At 35.0% G+C, this 27,863-nt stretch overlaps 6 protein-coding genes and 2 non-coding genes across 13 annotated transcripts in view; 6 read left to right on the top strand and 2 right to left on the bottom strand.

Annotated features, from left to right (window-relative positions):
• The first annotated feature begins 1,274 nt into the window (after positions 1-1,274).
• LOC105647497 (putative U6 snRNA-associated Sm-like protein LSm4) lies at positions 1,275-5,111 on the top strand. Its single transcript, XM_012233611.4, has 8 exons — positions 1,275-1,530; positions 1,708-1,739; positions 1,847-1,888; positions 2,274-2,372; positions 2,491-2,568; positions 3,711-3,750; positions 4,167-4,310; positions 4,720-5,111. The coding sequence occupies exons 2-8, from the start codon at positions 1,737-1,739 to the stop codon at positions 4,740-4,742; spliced, it is 429 nt and encodes a 142-aa protein (XP_012089001.1). The 5' UTR covers positions 1,275-1,530; positions 1,708-1,736; the 3' UTR covers positions 4,743-5,111.
• Positions 2,701-2,826, top strand: LOC119369132 (small nucleolar RNA snoR127). The gene has a single exon (XR_005176819.1). It is a non-coding gene; the product is annotated as a small nucleolar RNA snoR127 (small nucleolar RNA).
• A 531-nt stretch (positions 5,112-5,642) lies between the features above and the next one.
• LOC105647496 (heparan-alpha-glucosaminide N-acetyltransferase-like protein (DUF1624)) lies at positions 5,643-9,410 on the top strand. The gene is made up of 13 exons (XM_012233610.4): positions 5,643-5,968; positions 6,334-6,471; positions 6,553-6,634; positions 6,722-6,798; positions 6,889-7,004; positions 7,101-7,218; positions 7,570-7,686; positions 7,796-7,887; positions 8,323-8,389; positions 8,471-8,552; positions 8,627-8,718; positions 8,821-8,964; positions 9,100-9,410. Exons 1-13 carry the CDS (start codon positions 5,834-5,836, stop codon positions 9,244-9,246), a joined length of 1,407 nt encoding a protein of 468 aa, XP_012089000.1. The 5' UTR covers positions 5,643-5,833; the 3' UTR covers positions 9,247-9,410.
• TRNAC-GCA (transfer RNA cysteine (anticodon GCA)) lies at positions 6,150-6,221 on the top strand. The gene has a single exon. It is a non-coding gene; the product is annotated as a tRNA-Cys (tRNA).
• Positions 9,411-10,191: 781 nt separating the features above from the next.
• RPT5A (regulatory particle triple-A ATPase 5A) lies at positions 10,192-13,873 on the top strand. Its single transcript, XM_012233609.4, has 10 exons — positions 10,192-10,450; positions 10,658-10,774; positions 11,526-11,633; positions 11,730-11,921; positions 12,015-12,206; positions 12,596-12,714; positions 12,855-12,942; positions 13,150-13,269; positions 13,351-13,491; positions 13,601-13,873. Exons 1-10 carry the CDS (start codon positions 10,334-10,336, stop codon positions 13,676-13,678), a joined length of 1,272 nt encoding a protein of 423 aa, XP_012088999.1. The 5' UTR covers positions 10,192-10,333; the 3' UTR covers positions 13,679-13,873.
• A 1,141-nt stretch (positions 13,874-15,014) lies between these two features.
• LOC105647494 (Methionine sulfoxide reductase (MSS4-like) family protein) lies at positions 15,015-16,675 on the bottom strand. The gene is made up of 5 exons (XM_012233608.3): positions 16,517-16,675; positions 15,969-16,042; positions 15,737-15,865; positions 15,478-15,635; positions 15,015-15,343 (listed from the first exon to the last, which is right to left on the bottom strand). The coding sequence occupies exons 1-5, from the start codon at positions 16,542-16,544 to the stop codon at positions 15,226-15,228; spliced, it is 507 nt and encodes a 168-aa protein (XP_012088998.1). The 5' UTR covers positions 16,545-16,675; the 3' UTR covers positions 15,015-15,225.
• Positions 16,676-19,551: 2,876 nt separating this feature from the next.
• On the top strand, positions 19,552-25,733 carry LOC105647493 (RING/U-box superfamily protein). The gene is made up of 6 exons (XM_089717613.1): positions 19,552-20,113; positions 21,558-21,727; positions 23,130-23,188; positions 24,323-24,348; positions 24,454-24,844; positions 25,019-25,733. The coding sequence occupies exons 1-6, from the start codon at positions 19,921-19,923 to the stop codon at positions 25,488-25,490; spliced, it is 1,311 nt and encodes a 436-aa protein (XP_089573739.1). The 5' UTR covers positions 19,552-19,920; the 3' UTR covers positions 25,491-25,733.
• A 387-nt stretch (positions 25,734-26,120) lies between these two features.
• Positions 26,121-27,863, bottom strand: part of SR30 (SERINE-ARGININE PROTEIN 30) — a 4,953-nt gene continuing 3,210 nt past the window's right edge. For 3 of the 6 annotated variants that reach the window (XM_012233601.4, XM_020684608.3, XM_089717615.1), the window contains exons 12-15: positions 27,468-27,539; positions 26,709-26,742; positions 26,509-26,601; positions 26,121-26,397 (exon numbers count right to left, since the gene is read on the bottom strand). In XM_012233601.4, coding sequence (XP_012088991.1) covers positions 26,350-26,397; positions 26,509-26,601; positions 26,709-26,742; positions 27,468-27,539 — 247 coding nt within the window. In that variant the 3' untranslated portion in view covers positions 26,121-26,349. Of the gene's footprint in view, positions 26,398-26,508; positions 26,602-26,708; positions 27,385-27,467; positions 27,540-27,863 lie in introns of those variants that run through there. The other 3 variants (XM_020684609.3, XM_089717616.1, XR_002285927.3) reach the window with 2 other exon arrangements.

A 27,863-nucleotide genomic window follows, 5' to 3' on the forward strand; every position in this document is an offset into this window, starting at 1 on the left:
TTTATATATGTATATATTTTAAAATTTAACTCATTTTTTATTTTTTTGTGTAAATTACCGATATTTAGACTCTATTATTGAACTATATAATTCGGTTTGAGGCTTAATTATAATTAAGGCTTCATGATCCTCTTTACATGTGCGTTTAATAGTGATCGAATCCAAAAGCTCCTTTTATATCCCCAACTAACGTTGCAACATAACCTGTAGATAACTCATTTTCTATTTTAAAAGGGATGGAATGGGAAAACCAAGTAACACATATTAAATTAGTCAATAAGACCAATATTTCTTTTATCAATGATCAAAAAGGACAATACAATGGCAGATATTTCTTTATTATATTGTCTAAAATGCGTTTACTTTGGTTGCCATTCTTTTCAAAAGGTCTTTAGCACATTATCAAATTAATTTTTTTTAAAAAAATTTAGAAGAAATCAAACTAAAAATTTCGTTAGAAAAAACTGTATAAAGATATAAGATACATATCAATATGTTTTTACATTTTTTATATAGAAATTTTGATAATAAACCACTTATACAAAAAATAAAAAAGTATAATTTTGATCGAAGAATTTGATTGAGTTGACAGAGCATAATATTTATATATAAACAATTGCTTACTTCACTTTGTGGCTATTCATAGCCATGATCTTGCTACAAGTCTAATCTAATCACTTTTAAATTTTTTCCTTTTATTAGAGATAATATCTACACTTATTTCAATATAATTATCTAAATAATAAAATACCTTAGATAAAATTACCGTAGAAAGCTATTAGATTCATACATATCAGAGTGAATCTATGAAATTTTATATACATTCTTAATAAGTATAATTTGTAAATATTTTTATTTAAAATAAGTTTTTTAGATAATATATGGCCTTAGAATTTTCCTTAGCATGTGAAATTCTATAAGTATAAAAGGGTTGGGTAGGTTTTTATTTTTGACCTTTTATATTACAAAGGGGAGCATTCAAATTTTTTTTTTTTTTGAAATGAATAATTCAACTAGTTAATTATTAGTTCAATTGATGATTTTAAATTATTCTATATATTTTGAAGGTAAATTAAATTATACTATATATGAAACACTTTTAAAAATAATATGAATTATTGAATTCACATTTTAATTTTATGTACTCTAATTTCTAAAGTACAACATGGGAAACATACGCTTCATTATGGCATATGAAAGGTATTGTATTCAGAGCCAGCTGCGTGTGTATCAAAAGAAAGAAAGGCCCAGTGGCCCACCGAGCCCAACTTCCGGTGCGCGTGAGTCCTTGTGTGAACATGTTCCCGAGTCCTTAACTCCGTTGTGTACGTACGGAGCCGTATGCATCTGTTCACTGTTTCTTGCTATTGTTCTCTGCAGAGCGCGAACTCCGATCCTTGCAGGGTTTGTCTCCTATACAACGCCTCAATCTAAACGGATCAGTAACCAAGCTTAGATACAGCTTAAATAACCTAGTTTATTAGGTTTTCCTCTCTGGAGGTCCATTCTTCTCCGGAACCTTCGACAAAGGTATAATCTTTTGCTTTTCTTGTCCATTTTTCAGCATCCAAACGGTAAATTTTTTTATATAGCTTCCTCTTTTTTGCTTCTGTTTTTTTTTTTTTTTTTTTTTGAAGGATTTTTTGCTTTTGTTTCTGGGCTTTTTATTTTTTTGGTCCTTTAATGAAATTGGTTATTTTATTGCAGGACATTGCTTGGTTTGCATTTGTAAGAAAATGGTATATGCTACTCGCTTTCCTCTATTTACATATTAGGTTTTTGATTCTTTCTTCGATAGCCTGAGCTGGGGCCTGACTTTTCACTTGCTTTGTTTTTGACATAACAGTTGCCTCTTTCACTGCTAAAGACCGCACAGGGACATCCCATGGTAAGTATGGAAACGTTTTTAATTTGTTGAGATTATTTTATTTTAAATTTTAAATCATTTTCTTTTCGGTGTGGAAAAGATAATTATATTGCACATACGAATTCTGAATTTTGAATGTTACTAAAAACTGCACTAAGGCTATATTTTCCATTAAGCTGTTTTGAACGGGGTTGATTAGCTTTTTTGTTGTACTTTTTAGTTAACAGAATCAAATTGCAAAGTGGGATTTGGATATTTAGACATTTATTATATCAAGATGCTATCTACGGAGGCATATATTACTGTAGCTTAGCTTGATTCTTTTTACTTAAAGCTAGATGAATGGTTTAGGTTGCGCTGGAATGGCAACTTTTCTTATTCTTATTGACTAACTGTGATTGTCTAGTTGGTGGAGCTCAAGAATGGAGAAACTTACAATGGGCATTTGGTGAATTGTGATACTTGGATGAACATTCATCTTCGTGAAGTAATTTGTACCTCGAAGGTAATTTAATACTCGACCAGTGAAGATTTCCTTTATAGAGTTATGTTATTTTGTTACTTAAACAGTGTATCTCTTTGTGCTTCATGGTCCCCATCTAAGAGTTAAAGCCATAATGTAGGATGGAGATAGGTTTTGGAGAATGGCAGAATGTTACATCCGTGGAAATACGATTAAGTATCTTCGAGTCCCGGATGAGGTAATTTTCAGTATTTGCCTTTGTCTCAAAAACTTGCATATATTTCACTACGTGCTTTTTGCTGATGAATACTTATGCAGATTTTGCATTTTTCTGAGCTTTAATGTTATTAGTGTTAAAATCTCTTCTTCTCTGGAATGATGTTACTTAGCCAAATCAGACATAGATGTGCTCCATAAGGCAATCTCTTCAAGCTTCTGTTGATTGTTGTTGTAGAGGCACATTTGTGGCCTCTTGTAACCTTGACCAAGCATTAGACGAGTTGCCTTATGTAGAAGTGCATCCTCTGTTGACCACTTAGAGATTGGTAGCTGGCTGACCGGAGTTTTTATTTTAAGGTCTGTTTACTCCATATATACTTTGGCTGACAATGTTGAATGTTACTTTTTGTGGAAAGAAATCTGAATTTGGTTGCTGAGAGTTGGATAGGAAATACCACATTTTGTTATGTTTATGGCCAATGTGTGTTACGAATAGAAAATTTAGCCCGAAGCAGAGCTCGATGAAGGAAAATAATCCATATATTAACAATAGCAGAGTTGAGTCCATCAAAACGTGCTCTTGTTGGATATTGTTTCTATCATTTTCATTTCTGTCATGTCTGATTCTACTCCAGCTTTGCCTGTCTCTCTCCACTTGTATTTCAAACAGTTAATAGATATTCTTCATGCTATTAGATGTATAGTAATCATCACTCACTTTATTTGGTATATTTATCCCTAGGAAAGAGAAAACAAATGAAGCAGAAAAAAGGATGTGGACATGATTGGGTCTTATTAACTCCATTTGTGTTTTAGTATTCCTTAATGTCATTTTTTCTGTGCATTTTGCTCATTAGCACCGCATGATTTAATAATATCATCACTTGTGTTTTATGTGCGAACTACCGTCATTTGATGAAGAATGAGTTATTGCTCCCTTTCCCTGGATGAAAAGATAATTGAACACTTGTCCTGTTTCTCAACAATATCTTCAGTAATTAATCTTCCCGGGAGTATGTTATTGCACACGTCTAATATCTGGATTTTGATAATTGTTGACCTGCTGTTGCAATTTTCCCTTGGTTGTTGACACATATTTTGCTTTGGTAGGTAATTGAAATTATATTTTCAATCCATTCTAATATAAGCTTTATGCTATAGGTGATTGATAAAGTGCAGGAGGAGACCAAGAGCCGCACAGGTAATTTTCTAGTTTATGTTGTTCATTGTAGCTGAGGTGCATATTCATGTATTGATGCAATTAAATGGTAGATTTGCTTTCACCCCTCAACCCCAAGCACCCTGCCGCTGCCAAAAAAAGGAAGTTATGTTGTAGCCTTCTTATCTCCCACCAATTCTGGAAATTATCCTGCATGATGCTGTACTTTGGTTGAAAACTCAAAATGTTTTCCACATTATATATACTCTAGTTGCTAGTCCAACACATTGGATTTTGTTTTTGTGAGAACAAATCAGAAATTTAACTTCGTGGTAAAGCTAAAATTTATTAATAATTTCTAGGAAACTAATATATTTATGTGCACAGGTTCATTGTTAAGTTGCATGATTGCCTTTGGATGAGCTATCCTACAAAATGATGATTTTTTTACTTTTCAGACAGAAGACCACCTGGAGTAGGTCGTGGAAGGGGAAGAGGTAGGGAGGAAGGTGCTGGTGGGAGACAAGCAAAAGGAATAGGGCGTGGTATAGACGATGGATTTGCCAAAGGCACAGGCGGTGGGCGTGGCAAAGGAGGCAAAGGTAATCTCTTTGTTCTTGTCATCTCTGTTGTGGATGAGGAATACAACATAATAGATTGTACTGTGGACGAGTGATATTATTCTGTCTTGGACAAATGCGTTGGTTGTCTTGTGATCTTAAGTGTAAGACATTCTTTGTTATACTTCACAACCAACTTTGTCAAGGCCTCGTGTTCCAACAAAAGTGCTAGTTTCTTGCTGTGATGGTGCTTTCGGTAGCAATCCATTCTTTTTGCTGCCTTGCAGTTTCCTATAGAGCTTCTATTGGAAGAAACCTTTTCACTTAGTAACAAACTATGCAGTACACATGCACATCTAAATATATCTATAGTGGAGGAAGTTTCACCTTTTTTGTTTTTGTCTAGAATGAGTATTAATTGTTTTTTTTTTTTTTTTTTCTTTTTGAACAGGCGGGGGACGTGGCCGTGGTTAATCTAAATGTACTGCTTAAGCATAAGTGATTTGATTGGGGGTTTAATAGACCACTTTTGAGTCCAACTATTTGTGGACGAGCACGAGATGTATGCTAAGAAGCAAGACTGAAGGCCATTGATGTGGTTGATGAGTATTATTAGGAAGGAAAAGGTTGCTTCAAAAACACATATTCAGAATATCTGTTGATTTTAGTAGGTTGCATTGTGCAAAATATATCTTTGGAGTTTCTTTTGTCAATGTCGTTCTTATGATTTCACAAATCAATGCATCTACTGTAAAAGAGTTATTTGTACAATGTAATGAGTCAATTATCATTTGTTGGTGCAATTCGTAAAGAAAGAATACGTCTGCTAGAATTTGGAAGAAAGAGTTCTGATTCTGATTTTCAGTGGATTTAGCTAGTGGGGCTTGCACCCCTTATTAATGGGTTTTCTGCATTTAATGGTTGGACCAACGAATCTTGATCCAAAATCTTATATTATATTTTGGTTGTTAGTATAAAACAGCAATTAGGAATAGGACAGAGGTAAACACTTATTACACAAGTAAATCATACGAAAATCAGAATAATAAATTACAATTTATCTCGCTCCAGCTTTACTTTTTTGGTGATTCATATTAGAAAAAGCGATTTAGAGATTTATATTTATCATGGTTGGTCTTTTCGCTTCTTACAGAAGTGGGAGGTTTTGAATCGAGCCTCTTTACCATTTCTTTCTTCCTTTGTTCTCAGTTGAAGAGGAATCTAGACCGTACAATAATTTTTAACTCAAGTTTCTTTTTCGTTGGCTCTAATATTTAATCCTCTACTGTGCAATAGCCGATGCACTAATTTAACCATCTCTGTTCCATTCTTGTCCTTATCTATAGGGACACAGTAGTCAAATGGCGACTCTGAAAATAATTGTTATCGGACAAAAAGAAATCGTTTTTTTTCTTCCAAGGATTCCCATGGACTTGTCCATGCTTATCTCATCAACTTCATATAAATCGAATCATTGGTAATTTGAGTCCCGAAGCAAAATTCCTTTACTTCTTTGATCTTTCACCTCCACTGCTGCGGAGCAAGTGTCCCGGCACTGGAAAAAAATGGCTGAAATTAAGACCGATACTGCTCATGAGCACCATCTGATAGTAGCAGAAGTCGATATTTCGGACCAAAAGCCACCACAACCACCAGGGCGTGTTGCTTCACTTGACATCTTTAGAGGCCTCACGGTGGCGGTATATCTCTCTATCCCTCTCGTAATAACAGATAACTAGCTGTTTATTACTCTCTTTTGTACGTAGCTCTGAATATAATTTGGGTATCAACTGAATATCGGTGAAGAAGTTTACATGAATGCTCACCATTCCTACGCCAGCTGTCTGTTTACATCATAAATGTTAATAGTATCAACCAAATGGGTCCATAGCTCAGTGGTAGAGCATTTGACTGCAGATCAAGAGGTCACCGGTTCGAACCCGGTTGGGCCCTTTTAAAAAAGTGTTTTTATTCCTATAATTTTCAATTTAAAAGGTTTTAGAATACAATTTCTTTTCTTTTCCCATCGTAGCAATTGATTGAAATTATGTGTTATGGACTGCAGTTAATGATATTGGTTGATGATGCTGGAGGAGAATGGCCAATGATAGGACATGCACCATGGAATGGTTGCAATCTGGCTGATTTTGTGATGCCATTCTTTCTGTTCATAGTTGGGATGGCTATTCCTCTTGCTCTCAAGGTTTATTTACCTTTTCTTTGATTCTGTTTGATATGCAATTAACAGTTCTTGTTTGCTTATAAATTTTATTGTTCCATTCAGAGAATAACAAGCAGAAGTCAAGCTGTTAAGAAAGTGATTTTCAGAACTTTAAAACTCCTCTTTTGGGGTCTCCTACTACAAGGTAACTCCTATACTGCAAGTCTGCACTGACTCTGCATTTAATAACTCTCTTGCTTTGTTGGTGATTTGATCTCATTGTGTTATACAGGAGGCTTCTCCCACGCTCCTGACAAATTGACTTATGGTGTTGATATGAAGGAAATAAGGTGGTGTGGCATTCTTCAGGTAGTGATTAAGTTTTGATATTACTGATAGGACCACATTGTTGGTTTGAAAGAAAATGTCTTTATGCAGCTATTTTCTTTTATTTTCCAGAGAATTGCTTTTGCATATCTAATAATGTCACTGGTGGAAATCTTTACAAAAGATACGAATCCTAAGGATCTTCCGCCTGGCCGGTTCTCTATGTTCAGGTTATATTGCTGGCATTGGTAAGTTCATTTTTTTCCATGTTTATCTAGAATTTTATCGTTATTTGTTGATCAATCTTCAATAACTGCCTTCGGCATATGTGTTCTTGTTTGCAGGCTGGTGGGAGCATGTGTTCTTGTCATTTACTTGGCTGTAATTCATGGGACACGTGTCCCTGATTGGCAGTTCACCATCCATGATAAAGATAGTCCTGATTTTGGCAAGGTTTTCAATGTAAGCTCCTGGTTTCTTACACCTCATACTGGTTTACTAATTTCTCTTTTAATGATTTGTCCAACCCTATACATGGAGATCAGGTGTTCAGGTGTATGCTATGTGTGCCAGTGATCGATGGAAAAATAGATTTCTCAATTCACATCCTTGATTTTGAGGCTTATTTCAGAAAATGAGACTGTTGAATGATTCTTTTTTATCTTACAGTGAGAAAGTATGTGTTTATGGCACTATAGGACTGTACCTTTGTATTCCTGCAATTGTACATTAAAGGGGAGCGATGTGCCTTTTAGAGTCAAAAGGTTCAGCTTCCTTTTATGCTTAATTACAGTTATGCTATGTTGAATTCAGGTAACCTGTGGTGTTAGAGGAAAGTTGGATCCTCCTTGTAATGCAGTTGGCTACATTGACAAAAAAGTCCTAGGACTTGCCCACATGTATCAGCGTCCAGCCTGGAGGAGATCTAAGGTGCATAAAAGTTTATTCCTGCTGCTACTTGTCGTTTAATTAGTTTTTGGATTGTTTTTTGATTGTCAATGGCAGTTAAAAATTTATAAGTTTCTCCGAAGTTGTGCAGGCTTGCACAGAGAATTCCCCATATGAGGGACCTTTCCAAAGTGATGCTCCATCATGGTGCCGTGCACCTTTTGAACCTGAAGGAATCATAAGGTAACATGATTATTATTTCACAGCTTACAGTTGTTTGGTGAAGCTGCAAATTTCATTCATAAAGAGTCTCATTATGTTGTTTTTCTTGGAGGCCCTTTTTTCTTTAAAAAAAATAAAAATTATATTTCCGTACATTGTATATGGATATTTTATTAGTGATTAGCAGATGTAAGAACTAAAATTTAAAATTTGGCTGTTTGAGAAAGTGTGCCCTTAAGCTTCAGAGATTTGTACTCTTCCTAGCAATATCTATTTTAAAATTTCCCTTAGTTCTGTCAATTGTAACATAATGGTTCAGTGAACTAGTTATGAGGAAAGCTCTCACGAATCATTCATCCAAAAATAAAAGTTTAGGTTTATTTATCCCACTTTTACGTTGTATGTATGCCTTGAGAAAGTTTCTTACCTCAATGTGTGGATTCAATCTCACTGCAGCTCTATATCTGCTATTCTGTCTACTATCATAGGAATTCATTTTGGACATATCCTTGTACACTTGAAGGTTAGATTTATGATATATATAGTTTTAATTAGATCCAAATCCTGCTCGTACTGCTTTAATTGATGAACTTTTGAGTTCCAGGATAATTCAAGTAGGTTGAAGCATTGGATTCTTCTGGGATTTGCTCTTCTCATTGTGGGTTTTGTTCTTCATTTTACGCATGGTAAGAAGGTTTGACACCCAAATTTTTTTATCATTATATTATCATCAATTCTGATACCATCCTTTTCTTTTCAGTGGTACCCCTAAATAAACAGTTGTATACTTTTAGCTATGTTTGTGTAACATCAGGAGCTGCAGCTTTGGTGTTTTCAGCTATCTATATTCTGGTATGTTGCGTTACTAAATCATGATGACCTCATTTCTACACAAATTGACTGCACGAACTATTGTAAACTGTGACCCCTGAAACTGGATTTTTACCATTCCAGGTTGATATTTGGGGTTTAAAGTTCCTCTTTCTGCCATTTCAATGGATTGGCATGAATGCCATGCTTGTATATGTTATGGCTGCTGCAGGCATCTTTGCTGGCTTTATGAATGGCTGGTACTATGATGACCCTCATAATACCCTGGTATGTTATAATGCAATCTCGTCATGTTCTTCTTTGACCTCTTAACTTTCATTAGGATGACCGGAGGTCGGCCCCAAAAGGAAATTTCCCTTAATGAATGATAAGTTCATAATAATTTTAATCTATCTTTGGCAGATATATTGGATTAAAAAGCATATTTTTATTGGAGTTTGGCATTCGCAACGAATAGGCATTCTGCTCTATGTTATCTTCGCGGAGATCCTCTTCTGGGGTATTGTTTCAGGCATCTTGCATAGCCAAGGAGTTTATTGGAAGCTTTAGCTATTCATTGGATATATATTTTATTGAAGTGGTTACAAGTTGATCAAGGATTATTACTTGCTAGTGTATCATGTATCTTTCCTGTTGGCATTGTAGCTTAATGCAGTTGATATGATATTTGCTCTGTTGGCTTCTACATCAAAAATTTCTGTATAGATTATAAACTTGCCCATCTTTTTCTATCTGTTACCCTGAATTCTACCATTTAAATTGCTTCCAGAGAAATAAATTTTAATCAAATAAGAGTTCTGAAAATGTTATAGGAGCATATTTTCCTTTAAAATTAATAATATTGTTCAATTTATCAAAAATATGAAAACATATATGTTATGTCACTTTAGGGGCGTTTGTTCAATTGTTTCATATTTTTTTATAACTACAATAACTTGTGAATACAATAGCATCCACGCAAAATACAATCGAATTCGTAATATTTTTAAAACAAAAGCGGTAAAGAAAAATAATTTAAATTTTCACAAATCGTATAAAAATGATAATCTCAAAACATTGATTAATTTTATCACTACAAAGTTACTGATTTATTCATATATGGTGAATGACCGTTATTTAGAAGAAATGAAGGAAGGCAGGCAACTCCTGTGAACGACCGTTGTTTAGAAGCAATGAAGCTTGTAATTCAGAGGGAACAGTTTCCCTTTCATTTCCAAACGACAGGAAAAAAAATGTTTCTGTTACTTATGCGCAATAGATGAAATTCGGAAAGAGTTCTCCTGTCGTCCGGAATTGACGAAAAATTTTCATGTTGTCGTTTATAACATTGGTCTCTAATGTTTCGGCCCACTAGGTCTCTTATAAACCGAAAAGATAAGTGGCCCAATAAGGGCTCAGTCTGAAAGAAATCAAGGTCCATTACGGAGATACTGTCTGTCTTCGGCAACAAGTCTAGTCGGAGAAAACCCTTCTACAAACTAAACTTGTTACAGATGCAATTTGAGTGAAGCAAAGATCAGAACCGGTCTCATTAAGCTCTCTGTTCAAAATTTTCTTTTTCTCCAATTGAAATTTTGTATCAGCTTTCTCGGTTCCTTTCCTTTGGTGTTGGTTTAGGTTAATTGATAAATCCACGATGGCGACAGCGATGGTAGAGGATTCAAGCTTCGAAGATGACCAGCTTGCGTCTATGACTACCGAGGATATCCTTAGAGCCTCTCGTCTTCTTGATAACGAGATTCGTATCCTCAAGGTCCGATCTCTTCCAATCTCTGTGTTATGTTTGCGAATATGGGCATATATGTTGTGGCTCTGTTGGATGGGTGGGTTAGGGTTTTTACAGGGGAATACTGCTGCTTACATTATCTAGTTATCGATGTAAAGTGCTGTCTTTGTGTTTCTGATATTCTTGAAATTGTGCTTTTTGGTTTGTGACACGTGTTTTTAATTGGAAATTCAGGAAGAGTTGCAGAGGTCCAATTTAGAGCTGGATTCGTTTAAGGAGAAGATAAAAGAGAATCAGGAGAAGATTAAGCTCAACAAGCAGTTGCCTTACCTGGTTGGCAACATTGTTGAGGTAAATTTTGTAAATTTGTTGAAATCGGATAATGCTTGAGAGTTTATTTTGTTCTAAATAGTCAGTTTTGTGTTGTTTGAAATCAGTAAGTCCAACTGCATTGGTAGTTTCCAAGAGGAGTGATGTAAACTATCCCTAATACTTCGTTTCCAGCTTTTTGAAGCAGGGAACTTTTGTTTCTGTATGACATGAGCAAGCATGTAGCCTTAAAAACTTCAAGTAGATGTAAAATTTAAACAGACCACTGAATGGTCAGAGTAACTCAATAACTTATGGTCTTGGCTTGGTGTCTCAAGAGTTTAAATTAATATACAGAGTACATTAGGCTTTTATCTTGTTTACTTTGAATTGGAAAAGATTTGCTACTTTCTTTTTAGGTTTATTAAATTGCGTACCTTTCTCCCATGGAAGTACAAATTGTTGTCCAACTGATTGCCATTTGTGACAGAACGTCTCTGCAACTTCTATTCTTCTCTTCTCTTTTCCTCAATACACTAAACTTACCATTGATAATGTTCAGAACCATGTTTTAATATTTTATTGACACCTCCTAAGGATGTAAGGTAAACTCCTGACCTAATATTGATTTCTCACAGCTTCTGGTCTAGTCTTTAGGTGTTCATGAAATTCTCCTGATCTATTATTCATTTCTCACAGCTCCTGAACTAGCCTTTAGGTTTTTCATGAAATAGGTTTGAAATTCTAGCTGCATTAGTATCTAATTCCATATTTTTACTCCTTATGTGTGTAGATTTTGGAAATGAACCCAGAAGACGAAGCTGAGGAAGATGGTGCAAACATTGACCTTGACTCTCAAAGGAAGGGTAAATGTGTTGTGCTGAAAACTTCTACTCGTCAGGTAGCTCAGTGGATTTTTTTTTTTTTGTTCTATTTTACTGTTACAGCAGAAAACATGAGTTGTTGGAACTTTGATTTAATGGTACTTTTATTGCAGACTATTTTTCTGCCGGTTGTTGGTCTTGTTGACCCAGACAAGTTGAAGCCAGGTGATTTGGTTGGAGTCAACAAAGATAGCTACCTGATCTTGGATACTCTTCCATCTGAGTATGACTCTAGGGTAAAGGCCATGGAGGTTGATGAAAAACCCACAGAGGACTACAATGACATTGGGGGCTTGGAGAAACAGGTAGCTTTTGACTTTCAAAAAATACATTAAGTGGGTGCTATATATTTTATTCCGTGTTAGATGCTGAATCCATTCTTGTTATTTCTGCATCAGATCCAAGAGCTAGTTGAGGCAATTGTATTGCCCATGACTCACAAAGAGAGATTTCAGAAGTTGGGCATTCGTCCTCCCAAAGGTGTCCTCCTGTATGGACCTCCTGGGACAGGGAAGACACTGATGGCCCGAGCCTGTGCTGCACAAACAAATGCCACGTTTCTAAAGTTGGCAGGCCCACAACTTGTGCAGGTACTACATTTCTTTTAATATATTCTTGTCACAGTGATATTTGCTTAGCTTTGAAATAAATAAATAAATGACTGAGATTGAACGTTTCAAATTGTGACATGCGTTAATGATTTTCATTATTTCTACTATCTGTTATTTTATTCCAATTCTCCACAATTTTTTTTTTTTTTTATATGTATCTGTGTGTATGGTATTCCTTCTTTTAATCAGATCTGTGTATTTGATTAGTGAATTAGATAAGAATCTATTTCTTTTGAATTATGCTACCCAACTGCCTGCTTCCTTTATGAAGAATTTGCTTGAATTTCTTTTGTGATGCTATTTTTTGCTGCAATATTGATTTGTTTAGCTACCAAATAAAAGAGCAACTAAATTTGTATTTTTTGCAGATGTTCATTGGTGATGGTGCCAAACTTGTCCGTGATGCTTTTCAGCTTGCAAAAGAGAAATCACCTTGCATCATATTTATAGATGAAATTGATGCAATTGGCACAAAGCGTTTTGACAGGTGTGTCAGCTATTCACTCTTGAGCAAACTTAGATATGGATTTGCTCCTTTAACTCAGATTAATATCTGCATTGCTTTTTAATATTATTTATAATAAATTGAAATATCCTATCTGATTCTAAATGTGTCATTGTTTGCAGTGAAGTAAGTGGAGATAGGGAAGTGCAGAGGACCATGTTGGAATTGCTTAATCAGCTTGATGGGTTTAGCAGTGACGAGAGGATTAAGGTTGGTTAATGATTGTATCATATTTGGTGTTTATACAACGAAGACAAGAAGATGGGTTGATTTGTTTGATTATGACTTTGTTGCCTTGTAGAAATCTTACCTGATTTCTTATTGGACCTCTGATGGCTACTGCATTGTGGCAGTTAAAGTAGTTATTTGCTTGTATATTCAGAATGGTTGAAATTATAAAACCTTGTAAAATTTCAGGTGATAGCAGCAACAAATCGTGCTGATATCTTGGATCCTGCCCTCATGCGTTCCGGTAGATTGGATCGCAAAATTGAGTTTCCACATCCAAGTGAAGAAGCAAGAGCTCGCATTTTGCAGGTTTGCCAAATCACAGTTGCTTTCTTTTATGGCTTAGTGCAAAGAATTATTTTAATTACGAGTTTTATTTGGATGGTACAGATCCACTCAAGGAAGATGAATGTTCATCCTGATGTCAATTTTGAAGAATTGGCTCGGTCCACTGATGACTTCAATGGAGCACAGCTAAAAGCTGTTTGTGTAGAGGCTGGGATGCTAGCTCTTCGGCGGGATGCAACTGAGGTGCTCTCTCTCTCTCTCTCTCTCTCTCTCCACACACAAAAACACATACAATATGTGCTTACCATAGAAGCAAACACTTGTCTAATGCATTGATTGGCTCTGAAATCAGGTGAACCATGAGGATTTCAATGAAGGTATAATCCAGGTCCAAGCAAAGAAGAAATCAAGCTTGAATTACTATGCATAAGTTTGAAAGGCGGTTTCTGTTCCAGCTCAAGCCCAATGGTTGCAAGCTTTTAAGTCAGAATTTTTTAATACGAGAATGAGCTTCTTTTAGTCCCTTGCTATGGTTTCTATCCATACTGTAGAAACTTGATGTAAAAGTTGAAAGATGTAAGAAATTATACTTTGCTTGGTTTGTTACAGTTAATTTAATTCGGCATCTCGAATGAATGTTACCCAGCAAAAACAAAATTACAGCGCTTAACGATTTTTTACGTAGTTGCATCAAAAGGTTTTAGGCTCAGAAATTCCGTTTAACTAATATTTGTTCGAGGAAATTTCTCTACCCTTTAGACTACCTCTGTTTTTCAGGACACTTCCAGCCTTTCTAACGCCTATCCTCAACGTACACCCATTTACAGGATTCCTGAAAAACGTGGGACCACTTTTTGACGGGTTGAAAACCTCTTTAAGATTATTAATTAACCTCTCACCCCTTTAAGATTATTAATTCACCTAGCAGCGGCTCAGGTCCTCAGGATGCAAATTTTGTTTTTCGATGACAGCACTATTTTTCTGATTTTAAGAAGTAATAAAATTTTTTTTTTCACTTATTTTTATATATGATTAATAATTATTCCTTCAATTTTTTGAATTTTAATATTTGAATATATTAAATTTAAATTAAATTAAGAGTAATATAATCAATTTATTCAACAACTTATTGTAGAATAACTTCAATGTTTTTTTTTTTTTTTTTTTTTTTTTTTTGAGACATAGAGACAAGTATTTAAGAATGGAGCTAGACTAGTATTATTCCCCAAAATCTTTGGATTTTCCTTAATAAATTATTCAAAAGTACCCTTAAATTATGTGAGGGTAATTTTACCCTCGAAAACTTGAAAGGAAGAGAAATAAAAATGAGTTTGTTATCGGAGCAAGATTTGCAACAGCAAAAGCAATCAATCAATCAAACTTTTTTGTTTAATGAACTCTCAATTGAATAACTTAAAAAACCAAAGAGATTCTAACAAAATTTTCTTTAAAGAAACTCTCAACAAAATTTTGTTTCTCTTTCATTCCTCCATATGTAAATCCATATTTGGTGCATTTTGCAATTCAAAAGAAATTAATTGCTGTATAACTTTTAACGAAAAACTTGCTCACAAACAATGGCCTCTAAGCAACAAACACACACCTTCACTGCTTTTGCCTTTTAGGTTGGACATATTGAGTTCAAGAGGTTAGACATTCTCTAATTGCAATAGAGATTAAAAAGAAAAGGGACAGAGAGCCATCCATTAATAGTATGCTATTTCAATTGCAGCAGCATTATATATAGTGATTCTCAAAGATCAAACTTTTGCCAAAACGAAACATTAATAAGAAACTTTATTTCTCAGCTGAATCAAAGTCTAAATAAGCTCATTACTACCAAAAACTATTGCCTTAAAACCACACTACAATATTTTAGTCCCAAAGGTAATTATAGAATATCTAAACAACTTATGCTAAAACTCTGATAATATAGATAGAGTACATCTGTTTCAAGGATGCCACAACTGCGGGTCCTCAACACTTGATCTCCTTCAGCCCATAAGCGAAGTACAGAAAGGTTGGATCAGTAGCACCTTCCTTATAGTATGCAAATACCAAGCTGCCATCATCATGCATGCTCTCGCCGACAAAGCTGCAACAATAGCTCAAATATTCAGAATAACCATTCAAGCAGGGAATATTATCTTTAAATAGAAGAAGAACTTCTAAACTAAAGTGTATAGTTTTGGAGGTGTATAACTATATATTATATAAAGGTGCACATACAATTGGAGGTCATTGAGCTTCGAAAGCAGAAACTTGGTAGCTGATTCGATGTGCTTCTTGAACAACTCTTGCTTCTCTGGCTCCAATTTGGATGTCAGCAACTTGATGTACCTCTTCATGAAGGTAACAAATTGCTTCTTGTCAAAAGATGGTTGCTCCTGTAATGTGATCATAACAGGAAGTAACAGTTTCAGACACCGCAAAATGATAATCATCATAGCAAAGACATGAAAAAAATAGGCTAAACTAGCTCATTAACCTGAAGCCGGAATGTGTCAACAATGTCGACAACCTTGACAGCTTGGTCATCAACACCTTCATCTTCGTCTGCACCTTCAGCAGAAGGATTAGCACCAATGTCTACATCAACTCCCCCACGAACAACCCACTGCAAAAGCCAAACCATGAAACATGATATTTGTTGCAACACCGTATCAGATCAACATATATACCCAAAAGAACCATCAATTCTAATTTGAAAAATCGCCAACCTTTCCCTCAACTTCCCACAGCATCCCATTCTCAATTTCCTTGTATGGGAAGGAGTCAGAGAGAAGCTCATCACCTGAAATCCATAAATCGAATTAAGTATTAAAGGATGCATATAAACATTAAAAGGAATTCAAAAATCACATAAACACCATAATTAGTACATTATGTCTTTGCTTGATTAAAACAAATCTCAAATTCAAAGAAACTTCTTTCATCCCTGTTATCAACTGCTCATAAAATATTTATCATCAAACCCCTTTTTCTTATTAAAGAAGTCCACAATAATTGACATGTGGAGATTATCATTATTATAGTTTTATATTGAAAAAGATAAGAAACTGATTATACAATAGCATACAAAAATCGTCCAGTGGTGGGATTATATTTAATCATTTAAAGCTAATACACGGCTAAAAAGAAACTACTTTTAATAGAATAAATAAGCATAAGCTGAATTAGAGACCTCAACCCCACAAATTTCATGCTAAAATCAAAGACGATACACGGAAAATCAAAATCAAATACCATGAAAGAGGAAGTGCTTTACCTGTGAGAAGATCCTGATAAACGAGCATGATTACAGAAAACAATAAAAAAGAACAAAAATTCGATTTGTTTCTTGACTGTTTATTAAAAACAGAAAAGCAATCAAACCAACAAAAAGACTAAAAATTGGTGAGAGCGCGAGCAATCTTTGCGAGATTGAGGCGCTGAGTATTTATAGTAAAAAAGATTAATGCAAGGCGGTGACAAGAATATGCAATTTCAAATTACGAAATTGGACATTACCGAAACTCCTATCCTAAATCGGGAGTAAATCCTAACTCCGGAGGACTCGTGGTCGCATGTGGAGTCAAAAAAGTTTTAAGAGTTTTTTAACCCTTTTTTAAACTAATAGTGGTAAAAAGTAAAAATCGAAAAAATTAAAAAAAAAAAAAAAGTCAAAAAGAGCTCCCGTCCAAACAGGGAGAATAACCTGAATATGGTAGCTAAAAAGCATCTACGGGGTTCATCGTCATGATTTTACTACCGAGGTCATTATCATTATGGGTTCAATCATTATCGATACAAACTCTTTTTAAGTTACTCCCTTTAAACCCTCATTAAAGTAAAAAAAAAAAAAAAAAAAAAAGTTTTGTATATTAATTACATTCTAGTTATTGCAATTAAGTGTTTTATGAATTTTATGGACGATCAACTGTGCAAATAAGACAAGTCAAGTTCGAACCGGCTAGACCCAAAGTTCGATAAGCCTGAAATCTAGATTCAGATTTGAGTTCAACCCAAAAATTTTTAAATTCAAACTCGATACTCGAATAAATTTAAAATAAATATTATATATATGAATATATAAAAGCTCGATAAGGCTTTATGAGCTTTCAAGCTGAACATAATCAGTCTTGACTCAGCTTATTAGCAAATGAGCCGGCTTGAAAAACTTTTTTGAACTCTTCTGGGCTAAATTTGGACAATTGACGAACTGATTTGACTCGTTTACACCCATTTATACCACCGTACATTAAAAAAAAAAAAAAACAAAACGCATAATAGTAATATCTACAAGACGATAATATAGAAAAAATATATATGTATATATAAATAAAGCATAAGATGGCTATTGGGTGCGAATATCCATTGCATACGCTCATGTTCCTTGATGTGAATGCTCATTGCAACTTGCAACTTTACCATTGCTGCCCATTGTGTTGGTACTGCAGACCTTTGACCTTTTGCTCTCCATTTTCTGATTTTTGACATCCATTAACATCCACTCCTACTTTCTTTTGTCTTTTGTCTTTTAGCCTAATTAGCAATATTCCTCTTATGGCTCTGAGTTTTACAAGTTTAGTATCAACTTACTTTTGATGACCCTCATGACAAAATTAGAAAAATAAAATAGAAACCGAAATCACTTGGTCTAACCCCAATCAACCATCACCCCTTTTTAATTGATTTAATTGGTCTTTCTAGTAAAATTATAAATAGATTTCTCCAAAATAATATATAGAAATATAAAAATATAAAATTAAAAATTTATTAACATCATCATATAATTAAAGTGTAAACCGGCTCAACTAGCTATATTATCATGTTGAGTTTAAGTTCAATTTCTTAAAAATATATTCGAGTAAACATCAATAAAAAAAAAAAAAAGGAAAATAGAGATAAAATTTGGTTACGGATTGATGTTGATCCCCTTACCAATAATCAATTCCCACTAACCATAGCTGCCCAAAATGTTTCACGTTTCACTAATTTAGACTTTTTTTTTCCCATTGAATACTATTTTTGTTTAGTTTAGTTAATGTATTAGGTGAACATTATTGTTAAACTAATTAGACTAATAGCATGATTCTCAAGCTAACGTAATTACCCTTTTTAGTTTTTTTCATGGCCCAAAATTCCCGAATTAATATCAATTATTTCCTAAAAGAAAAAAAAAAAAATGCTATGTTTGGTTGTAGTGGGCTAACCATAAATGTACATGCTTCTGCAAAAATCTTGGTTCGAGCTTATGTCCGGATGAAAGGCATATTCTTCAAATCTTAAGAACACCATGTTTTAAATTATTTTGTTTACTTTACTTAGCTGTATTTGGTTCCAATCTTAATCATATGAAGTTCAGTTCACGAATCTACCTTTATATTCCAAATACATACCAAATCGTTCTTTTCAGTCTCCATGTTCTTGTTCATGTTGTGCTTGTCCCTTCTCCTTTTTCAATTTTCTTTTTCCCTCTCCTTTTCTATAACATGTTTTTTAATCAAATACATATCAAAATCCAAGCATACTAAACTCTAATTATGAAATTCCTTTTCCAAGTTTGAATCCCTTCTCATCCACAATCAATCTACAAAGAAAAATTTTTCCATGTGAAAGTAAAAAAACCATATTCGAGATCAGACTCAAAATAAAAACTATAAATGTAATTCCAACTTTATGTGAAAATAAGTTAAATCTTCGAACTTTTAAGTCATAAACAAGACAATTGTATTTAGATCTGCTATAAAGATGTTTTCTAATATGACCTAATAAATCTGTCTCCAAAATGACTAAATTTGTAAAAAATATTTAAAAATACGAGTTAAAAGGGATTGATATCGAGTTTTGATTATTTTTATATCAACTAATTTACTGTAATCCTTTTATCTGAATTTGGGATTTGACAATTTTTGATAAGCTTATTGAGTTAATTATTATGATTGGAAAAAAAAAGTGTATTATTGAATTTTATTTTTGATAAAAAAAAATTGAAAATGAGAAGAAATAAGTGGTGTGAGAAGGCACATGAAACCCAACCCAAATCCAGCTCTGAATTGACCCACCCACTTTGTAACCACCCAACAAATAAATTAACACAAATCATAGCTCAGACCAGTTAATTAATCAGTTAAAAAAATGATAATTAAAAATTAAATAACGATTAAACTACTGAGTTGAGCAACAACCTATGTCAAACAACTATCAAATTCACACTCCTCACAGATCAATCTCAACCGTGGATCCAATCACGTGGATTAATATTAACCGTCCATCGCACGCTCGTTTGGACAGCGGTTATTACGACCTCCAACAGCAATCTAACCTCCCAAATCTAACGGCACGAAACCTTCTCACGACATAGGGAGAGACAGAGGAGAGAGAGACAAAACCAACAAAAGAGAAGAAGAAGAAGAAACAAGCAAAGATAAAATTTTTGATCGAAAAAATTCTCTGCATCACCATAATCACGAATCCCATCTATCTATCTATGTATCTATCTATTTATCTATTCTATCGCCTAAACCTATCCTGATATAGAATTCGCTTATTTGTTCCTCTTTTTTGTGTTATTTTGTTATTAAATTAAAATCTGTTCTGCTAATTGCAGAGAGGGGAAGAGGGAAGGGTGGGAATTCAACGGTCTAATTTTTTGATTTTTTTTCTTTTGGTATTTTTTGTGGTGGTGTGATGGGTTTGGGAAACAGTGATAATGATGTGGTTGTTGATGATGGAGATGGTGGAGATGTGGGCGGTGGTGGTGGAGGAGGAGGATGCGGGAAGTCGTTTGGCTCGGTTTCGTGTTCGATTTGCCTTGAGGTGGTCACCGATAACGGGGATCGATCGTGGGCCAAGCTTCAATGTGGACACCAATTCCATTTGGGTAAGTTCGGATTTTAATTGTTTTTTTTTTTTTTTTGGTTTTCTTTTGTCCTGGGAAAATTTTGACCTTTTTGTTTTTGGATTGGGAATGTCGAGATCTGAATACAATGTTGTGGGTATTGTTCAATTGTCTATTTTTTTTGGCTTGATGATGATAATTAGGTATGTGTGGCTTGGTTTTTGAATTATTTGATGCAATTTGATTGATTTCATTAAATTGGTTTTTTTTTTTTATATATATATGATATAAATTGAATGGAGGTAAATATTACTAATCTAACAGTTAATTTGAAAACAGATAAGAGTTATTACTGAATTTTCGTCAATGATGTTTTGTAGAGATATGTTTCCAGATAGATCATTCTTTTCAAATCACGTAGTTAATCTTTTTGTGCCGTTTAATCTTTTGTCTGTTGTGATGTTAATTTTATATTCAGATTCAAATTAGGATTTCTATTGGATTTTAAGATGCTTCTAGTTGTATTTGGCATGATGGGCTAAGAATTGATCCTGGAATAAATACTCTTGCATGTCAATTATGTCAGCTGAAAAAATTGTATATTCAAGTTCAATATGGGTTTTTGAATTCTTAATTTGTTTATTCTGAAACTTAAAAATGTTATACAAGGGTCCATTTTAGTAGGAGTCTTCAAATCTGGTAATGTTTATTTTAGTTTTTAGTTCAGTGTTATAATTTAAGAGCTATAGTCGCCAAGGCAAGGGGAAAGGAAAGACTATGCTTAAATCAGATTTTTGATCGTTTTATTTGAACTTACATCTTTAAGCCAAATTCACTCTCAAACAAGTTACAGGTTGTAATCCAATTCATAAAATTGGCCTATATTCTATGAATCTAATGGCTTAGAACTACTAATCCTGAAATTAGCTTTGTAATTAATCTCTAATCCTATGCCATTAGCTTATGTTTCCTATTTCCTACTAATTATGGTTCATTCCATGCATGAATTTGGTCTAGTTTACTGAGGAGAGGGCAGCCTTGCTTATTTTGCTGAATGCTCTCTTTTAAAATTTATTATTTACTTGCATTTGTTTTCTTTTTACGTTGTTTAGGGTCTTCAAATAAAATTTTCATTATTAGTTATTCACATCATTGATGCAAGAGCATCGATGAAAATTCCAAGACGCATACATGATTAATTAACATTGAAAATATGCATTCTGGATGTTTTATACATTCACTAGTATTTTTTTAGTAACTTTTTGTAATAAAGAGTGGCAAGAGTTCTTTCCTTTTAAAGGAAATAGTAGCTCAAACCCATGTCCTTATTGTTGTCACTTTTGTTTCTGAAAGAGCCTCTTTAATCAGGCCATCATTGCATGATAACACTACCACTTGCTAATTGGATTGTTGATGACATCTTAGTGTTTACTAGTAAATACCTTTTCTATTTGCCTATCATTGATTCTCTTCATGGATATCTCAGATTGCATTGGTTCAGCATTTAATATAAAGGGTGCTATGCAATGCCCTAATTGCCGAAAAATTGAAAAAGGCCAGTGGCTTTATGCAAATGGTTGCCGCTCCCTGCCAGAATTTAACATGGATGACTGGGCCCATGATGAGGACCTTTATGATCTAAGCTACTCCGAAATGGTAACTAGTTACTTCTATTCAAAATATGATGACCAAAAAATCATTGCTTCCTTGTTTTTGTTTACTTTAACTTATAATGTTTTTAAACTTTTATGAATAAAAGTTGTATGTTAAACCTTCAAATTCTCAGCCATATGTTGCAACATTTCATGTGATGTTGGTTTTCTATTTTTCGTAAGATTTTAGTCAGGGATCTAACAACAATCCAGTTTATCATTCTGGTTTCCAGGACTCTTATAACATTGCTGTATTTCATATAGTAGTTATTTTTTTCTTCATTTGTTTGGCTCAGTGTTTTAGTTATATGTGAATTATGCTTACCTCAAGGTTAATTAGTTGAATTTCAAGGTGTAAGCTTTGGTGTCTCACTTGGGCTCTTTCTAGGAGTCTAATACAGTTACCCTCGAATGGCTTGCAAAGTTACTAGGAACTTGTTACAGATTTTCCTTTCTATTTCTTTAGCTATTGCAAAGTCTTTCTTTTTTAATCTCAAAAAGCTAGATACAATAGTGTGAAAAAAAAAAAAAAAAAAAAGAAATCTTACCCTATTGGGGAACAGAAGCAACTTGCTTGTAGTCCTACGAGTATGAAGCTAAACAGATAATAATACCTTAAATCATACTTGGACTGTTCATTGCCAAATTTAGGTAAATCACCTTGATATTAAGCAAGAGGCTTTTTATCAATAATAAAACATGGAGACCCTTTGATCAGAAGTGAAACAAGGACATTTCTTCAGGTACAAAGTGAATATATAAGGTCTTGAAAGGGAAAGTGAATCAGCTTCTGGGAAGCTAGGCACATGTATCTTTGCTGTTGCTGCACTCAAAACTATAGGTTCCTATGACTTTCTCCGAGACTTTAAGCCTTCTAGATGGCATCATGGTGCAATGAAGAAGTTTGCTAAAATGGGGTAGATCAAAGAGTTGTCTTTGCCTTTAGTAGGGTTGTATGCATTATTGTGATTCCGGTTGACATAGCCTTATATCATGCATTATTGTGATTCTTCTTGACATAGCCTTATATTGTTTATAGGTTTCTTTCATGCGGCTTTTGTTTTATTATATTCATGGCTCTGTACCTGTCTCAAATTGATAGCTTACTAAGGCATATATCTTTTTAGCTGGTCATTATGAATTTGTCTATTTACCTGTATCTGTGAACTATGACTGTCAGTGCCCCTTTAGAGGAGATCTTAGATTTGTTTTGTTATAGAACTTTCTGCTAACTGCATTCTCTGATCTCATAACTACTTACAAACGTGAGTGATACATTTCATGGCTTCTTAACAAATAAGTGTTATCCATGTGTATGTACCAGTGAGCATTTGCAGGTACAAGAATGCATTCAATTGTGCATAATATGCCATCACCTATTGATTTTGGTTTAAATGATTTTGCAGTCCTTCGGAGTTCATTGGTGTCCTTTTGGCAGTTTGGCACGACTCCCATCATCTTTCGAGTAAGCATCATCTGATAGCTAGAGCTTGCAATTTTTTCTGTTTCAATTAATATGCTGTGATGGTTCATTTGTCTATTTTCTTTTCAATTAAGCTTTTTTGCTCTTGTATGTGTGTGCACAATCACTCTATACTTTATATTGAAATTTTCAGTGAGGAATCAAACATTCCTCCTATGAAAGAGAGAGCAATGGAAAGCGGGTATCTGCATACTAGGAAACCCTCACCATTTGAGTTCTTGAGGTGCATGAAATATGCATCAACCATCCTCAATGTATCCTATTTTAAAGTTTTTGCTCTTTGTCTAAGAGCTGCAATTTGCGACTAGAATGAGATAATATGCAGATCTCTGGGGGCCTTGACATTGGTTATTGCTTTATTACCTCTTTTCTTTTTCCTTTTTTTTTTAATCCTTGGTTGAGTAGGCATTCATTATCTCTTGGATGCAACACCTGGATATATTGTTCTGAAAGTATCCTCATAATGGGTTGGTCTAGAGAGTTTGATGTAATAGATTTGTAACACAAACATCCAATTTTAAGACACTGGATCTCCCATAAAGTATCTATGACTAACTGTTCACTCTCTAGCAATAACTGAATGGGGAAACTTCCAATTCTTCTTTGTTCTTCCCCTTCTACAAGCTATGACTCGGTCTATCAGTGCTGCTTTAGTATGTCGGGGCCAAGTGGTAGTGGAATTTATTGTTAATGAACTTGTGGGTTCCATGTCACAATATAGATTTCAGATTTTATTTTAATATTTTTTGAGGTTGGAATTGATGAATCTCAATTAATGTGCCAAGAGAGCATGAAACAAATATATATGGCATTGCACCTTGTGGGATAGGAGGATTATAATTCTTGTCACTTGTAATCGCTAAGTTAAGAATGGGGATTGACTCTGTGTTTCTATTCCTTGTGCTTTTTGTCATTGATAATGAAGAGGAGAAAACAGGAAGTTAGGCCTGATTTTTACATAGGCAGGTATTGGAAACCAGGAATGGGATGAAGGATTATTCTCATTCCTACTCTTATTCCTGGGAACTGGAGAAGGCTCTTGTATCTTTTTCCTATTATGCTTACATTTTGCCTTTATTATCTAGTGTTTCTAATAGGCATTTATCGATTTTGCAGGGAAGGTGAATTTTCATCAAATGCATGTAAGAGATACTCCTGTTTCTGCTTAATTAATGATCTTTCTTTCCAGCCAAAGCAATGAAAGAATTATCAATAACTATGTTGATAAGGTGGATATTGTAATGCAGATCATGATCTACTGGGACAACATGCTATCTTTGCAGAACATACAGCAGCTGTTTCTTCAGCTAGTCATCCATGCCCATATATAGCTTATTTTGGTCCAATTCATCCATCATCTTCCAACTCCAGTGGAAGTGTTTCGGATGGTTCAAATTTTAATAATCACTGGAATGGTCCTTCATTACCTAATGAAATGCCTAATTCCTATGCATTTCCTGCAATGGATCTCCAGTATCATGGTTGGGAGCACCATTCTCCTCCCTTCTCTACAACCAACAGTCGGATAGGGAATGCTGATCAGCCTTCAATTCCTTCTGTTACTCAAAGGCCAGCTAGAAGCAGTTCTGATCTTCCAAGATCAGGATCATTCATGCATCCATTCCTTGTTGGCCACAGGTATTTTTTGTATATTTGGCTCCCCTCTCTCTCGGCTAATGAGGAATACTATCTGTTCCTTTTTAACGGAAAAAGTCTTTATTTTGATCTTCATCAGACATATTTAGGTTGAAATTATAGTAGATAAACTCATTTAGGTGACATTGATTTTATACGTCTCTTATATTTCCACAGTTCTACTGCCAGAGCTGGGAGCTCAGTTAATTCGTCTATGATTCCACCCTACCAAGGGAGTAATGCACGGGCTCGTGATAGAGTGCAAGCCCTTCAAGCATACTATCAACAACAGCCCGGCAATTCTCCAGCAATTCGCACACCCATTATTTCTGGAGCCCGAAGGTCCAGCAGTCACAGAGGCTTGTCTCAAGTGGGAACTGTGGCATCATCGTCCGACCAGACCGGGTTCTATTTCGTCCCACCCGGTACATCGGGCCGGAACTACCAAGAAGTGGAAAATCCTCCACAAACCCGATTTCGTGCATGGGAAAGAGAACACTTGCCTTCATTCTCATTAAGTCAGGTGGATAGAGAATCAAGTTGGGGTGCATTTCATCAGGCAGCCAGTGGGTCAGATGCTGCAATCAGATCGAGCAGCTTTCGGCAAAGGCATGGATCCGAAAGAATGTCATCCCAAAATCGGTCATAGCTTTGTTGATTATCCTTTTGGGTAAAGCAAACTACCACTACTGAAACCAAAGTTATGTATGCTTGAAAAACGATATAAAATGCTTGGAGTCTCGGTCTATCAAGACAAGACTCAAAAAACTGTGGGGTGGCCCTGAAAAAAACGATCTTTTGAGCAGCCACCTGGCTGTGTGATGGACTTTGGCATCCTCTAGTTTCTTTGCCTTTGAGGATATAAAATAACATTTTACCTGTTGGATAGTAATAGATTTGGACGTGCTATATGCTGGCCAGTGGCCTTGTTGTGCAGGGGTAGCCCGGAAGTTTACTATTGATGAGAGTTCCCATTGACAAAACTACATGAGAGTTCCCATTGACAAAACTACGTAATTTGGCGATAATAGGCATGTTTGTTGCTTCGAAATTTCTGGTCGGTACTCGTGAGAGGTTAGCCATTTAAGAATTGGGTTCTGGTCTCACCAGGCTCTCATGAAGATCAGTTGGTGGCCAGAATGACCGAAGTCAATAAGATTGGCAACTAGATAAACAATAATTGTTTTTAAAACTGATTATACAAGCAACGGTAGAATTTCACCGCTTTTTCATCCTGAAATTATAAAAATTGAACAACTATTACCACAGACCAGGAAAGTTAAAAACAGAAGAGGAGTATAAAAACTCTTATCCAAACAGCAGTTTGAGTAACCTCTCCAAGATCAGTTTGAACATTCTTCAGATCCGTTTTAATGACTAGGAGAAAAATGTGATCAAATAATCAACCAGCAATAGTCTGAAATGCAATTGTATTTGTATGCTAACTCTAGTATTTTTATAGCTCTCCTACAGTTCAATGACATTTTACAACTAATCGTACAAAATCTTCAGTAGCGGTCCCTCGAGTCCATTGATTGGCTTCTATCAGATCTCACCTGCCAATTGCAACCACAATAATAAACAAAATCACATTTTGAAAATAGAATGTATGGAAGAAAATAAATTTAAAAAAAAAAATCCTCCATCAGTGAACAATGAAACCATACAGAAGATGAACGCGATTGAGATCCAATGCTCCTGCTCCTGCTCCTGCTCCTGCCACGTTTGCTGAGGTCTCTACCTGATCGCTTGCTAGGAGACTGGCATTGCACCGAGACGACAAAATATAATAAACAAATAACCGGAGTATAATCCAATCCAATCAAGCCGACTTTGATGAGGGAAATTTAAATTAGAGTTCACTTACAGATGCAAGTGGAGATCTTGATCTGGATAGGGATCTGCAAAAAATTTCCAGAAACAACCCAATTATCCACAAGAACCCATTATAATCCTTGATCCAAAAGCCTCAGGTGCCATTTCCACCTCAGAGTCCGGCAACAAAAACAGAAATACAAAATACCACCAATCTTTAGAAGCAACTTCAAAAAATAGGTTCAAATCACCATATGATAAAATACAACCTCACGTTTGTCAATGAACATTTCCCAGCAGATTATGAGAACCAAATCAACATGTAGAAGAAAGAAAAATCACTAGAAAGCACCATGGAGTAAGTTGCCAAAGTTAAGGACATCCTCCCCATCCATAACCGAGAAGAGGAGATATAAACTCTCCCTATCTGTATCACCAAGTCCTGGGGGAACAGGTGATGTGTTTGTTCAAGTTTCGGTTATACAGCTGATGTGTGGGATAGTACCAATATAGATCTCAGAGTACCATCGAATAAGTGGCCAAAGTTAAGAACATCCTCCCTTCTGTACACACCTCTCCCCATCTGAATCACCGTGTCCTGGGGAACAGATGATGTAGTTTTTCAAGTTTCATTTATACAGCTGATGTGTGGGATGGTACCAATAGCACTTAGATCTGACTAATCCAGCTTTAAATTGCGACCCATCCACACTTCATCATATCTAGCACTAAACGACACACCACCATAACAGCATTATAAGATCGTCAAGATGTTCGAGAGGTGCTCATCAACATACTTAAATCACATTACCTCAACCACCAAAGAGATGCAAGTATATAAGCACCACAACACATCATGTTCCTAACATCCAATTCCAGGTCACTGCACAAAGCCAGATCTAGTAAGCAAAGCAGCAACCCTTATAAACAAAGTACAACAACTTGCCAACCTGGTAACACTTCTTAAGTGACCTCTTTCCACTATGCATGTCCATGAAGCAATAAAGGGATTAATTAAGAACATGTCATTTTTTATATTCTAAAAATGAAAATTTTTCTTCCATAAATACATTTGAAGTTTGAACATGTCAGCAAAAGAACCACACAAGGATAACTGGTTACTCGCCATGATCACTAGCCTAGTAATTTTTCAGAACTGGAGTATACACGAGGAAAAATTGAGAAACAGAAACTTATAAAAAGGAGG

The sequence above is a fragment of the Jatropha curcas genome, chromosome 2, assembly GCF_041381405.1.
Source record: "Jatropha curcas cultivar XTBG-Jc1 chromosome 2, XTBG_Jcur_1.0, whole genome shotgun sequence".
Taxonomy (NCBI): Eukaryota; Viridiplantae; Streptophyta; class Magnoliopsida; order Malpighiales; family Euphorbiaceae; genus Jatropha; species Jatropha curcas.

Bases quoted from the DNA above. Each gene is read 5' to 3' on its own strand.
- LOC105647493 (XM_089717613.1), top strand. From the start codon at position 19,921: ATGGGTTTGGGAAACAGTGATAATGATGTGGTTGTTGATGATGGAGAT. The intron at 21,728-23,129 runs GTAACTAGTTAC...ATGATTTTGCAG, and splicing joins ATCTAAGCTACTCCGAAATG to TCCTTCGGAGTTCATTGGTG. The intron at 24,349-24,453 runs GTAAGAGATACT...ATTGTAATGCAG, and splicing joins TGAATTTTCATCAAATGCAT to ATCATGATCTACTGGGACAA.
- RPT5A (XM_012233609.4), top strand. From the start codon at position 10,334: ATGGCGACAGCGATGGTAGAGGATTCAAGCTTCGAAGATGACCAGCTT. The intron at 12,943-13,149 runs GTTGGTTAATGA...GTAAAATTTCAG, and splicing joins GCAGTGACGAGAGGATTAAG to GTGATAGCAGCAACAAATCG. The intron at 13,492-13,600 runs GTGCTCTCTCTC...CTCTGAAATCAG, and splicing joins TTCGGCGGGATGCAACTGAG to GTGAACCATGAGGATTTCAA.
- LOC105647496 (XM_012233610.4), top strand. From the start codon at position 5,834: ATGGCTGAAATTAAGACCGATACTGCTCATGAGCACCATCTGATAGTA. The intron at 5,969-6,333 runs GTATATCTCTCT...TATGGACTGCAG, and splicing joins TTAGAGGCCTCACGGTGGCG to TTAATGATATTGGTTGATGA. The intron at 7,219-7,569 runs GTAAGCTCCTGG...TGTTGAATTCAG, and splicing joins ATTTTGGCAAGGTTTTCAAT to GTAACCTGTGGTGTTAGAGG.
- LOC105647494 (XM_012233608.3), bottom strand. From the start codon at position 16,544: ATGCTCGTTTATCAGGATCTTCTCACAG. The intron at 16,043-16,516 runs GTAAAGCACTTC...TATGGATTTCAG, and splicing joins TTATCAGGATCTTCTCACAG to GTGATGAGCTTCTCTCTGAC. The intron at 15,866-15,968 runs GTTGGCGATTTT...TGGCTTTTGCAG, and splicing joins TGTGGGAAGTTGAGGGAAAG to TGGGTTGTTCGTGGGGGAGT.
- LOC105647497 (XM_012233611.4), top strand. The intron at 1,889-2,273 runs GTAAGTATGGAA...GTGATTGTCTAG, and splicing joins CCGCACAGGGACATCCCATG to TTGGTGGAGCTCAAGAATGG. The intron at 2,373-2,490 runs GTAATTTAATAC...GCCATAATGTAG, and splicing joins AAGTAATTTGTACCTCGAAG to GATGGAGATAGGTTTTGGAG.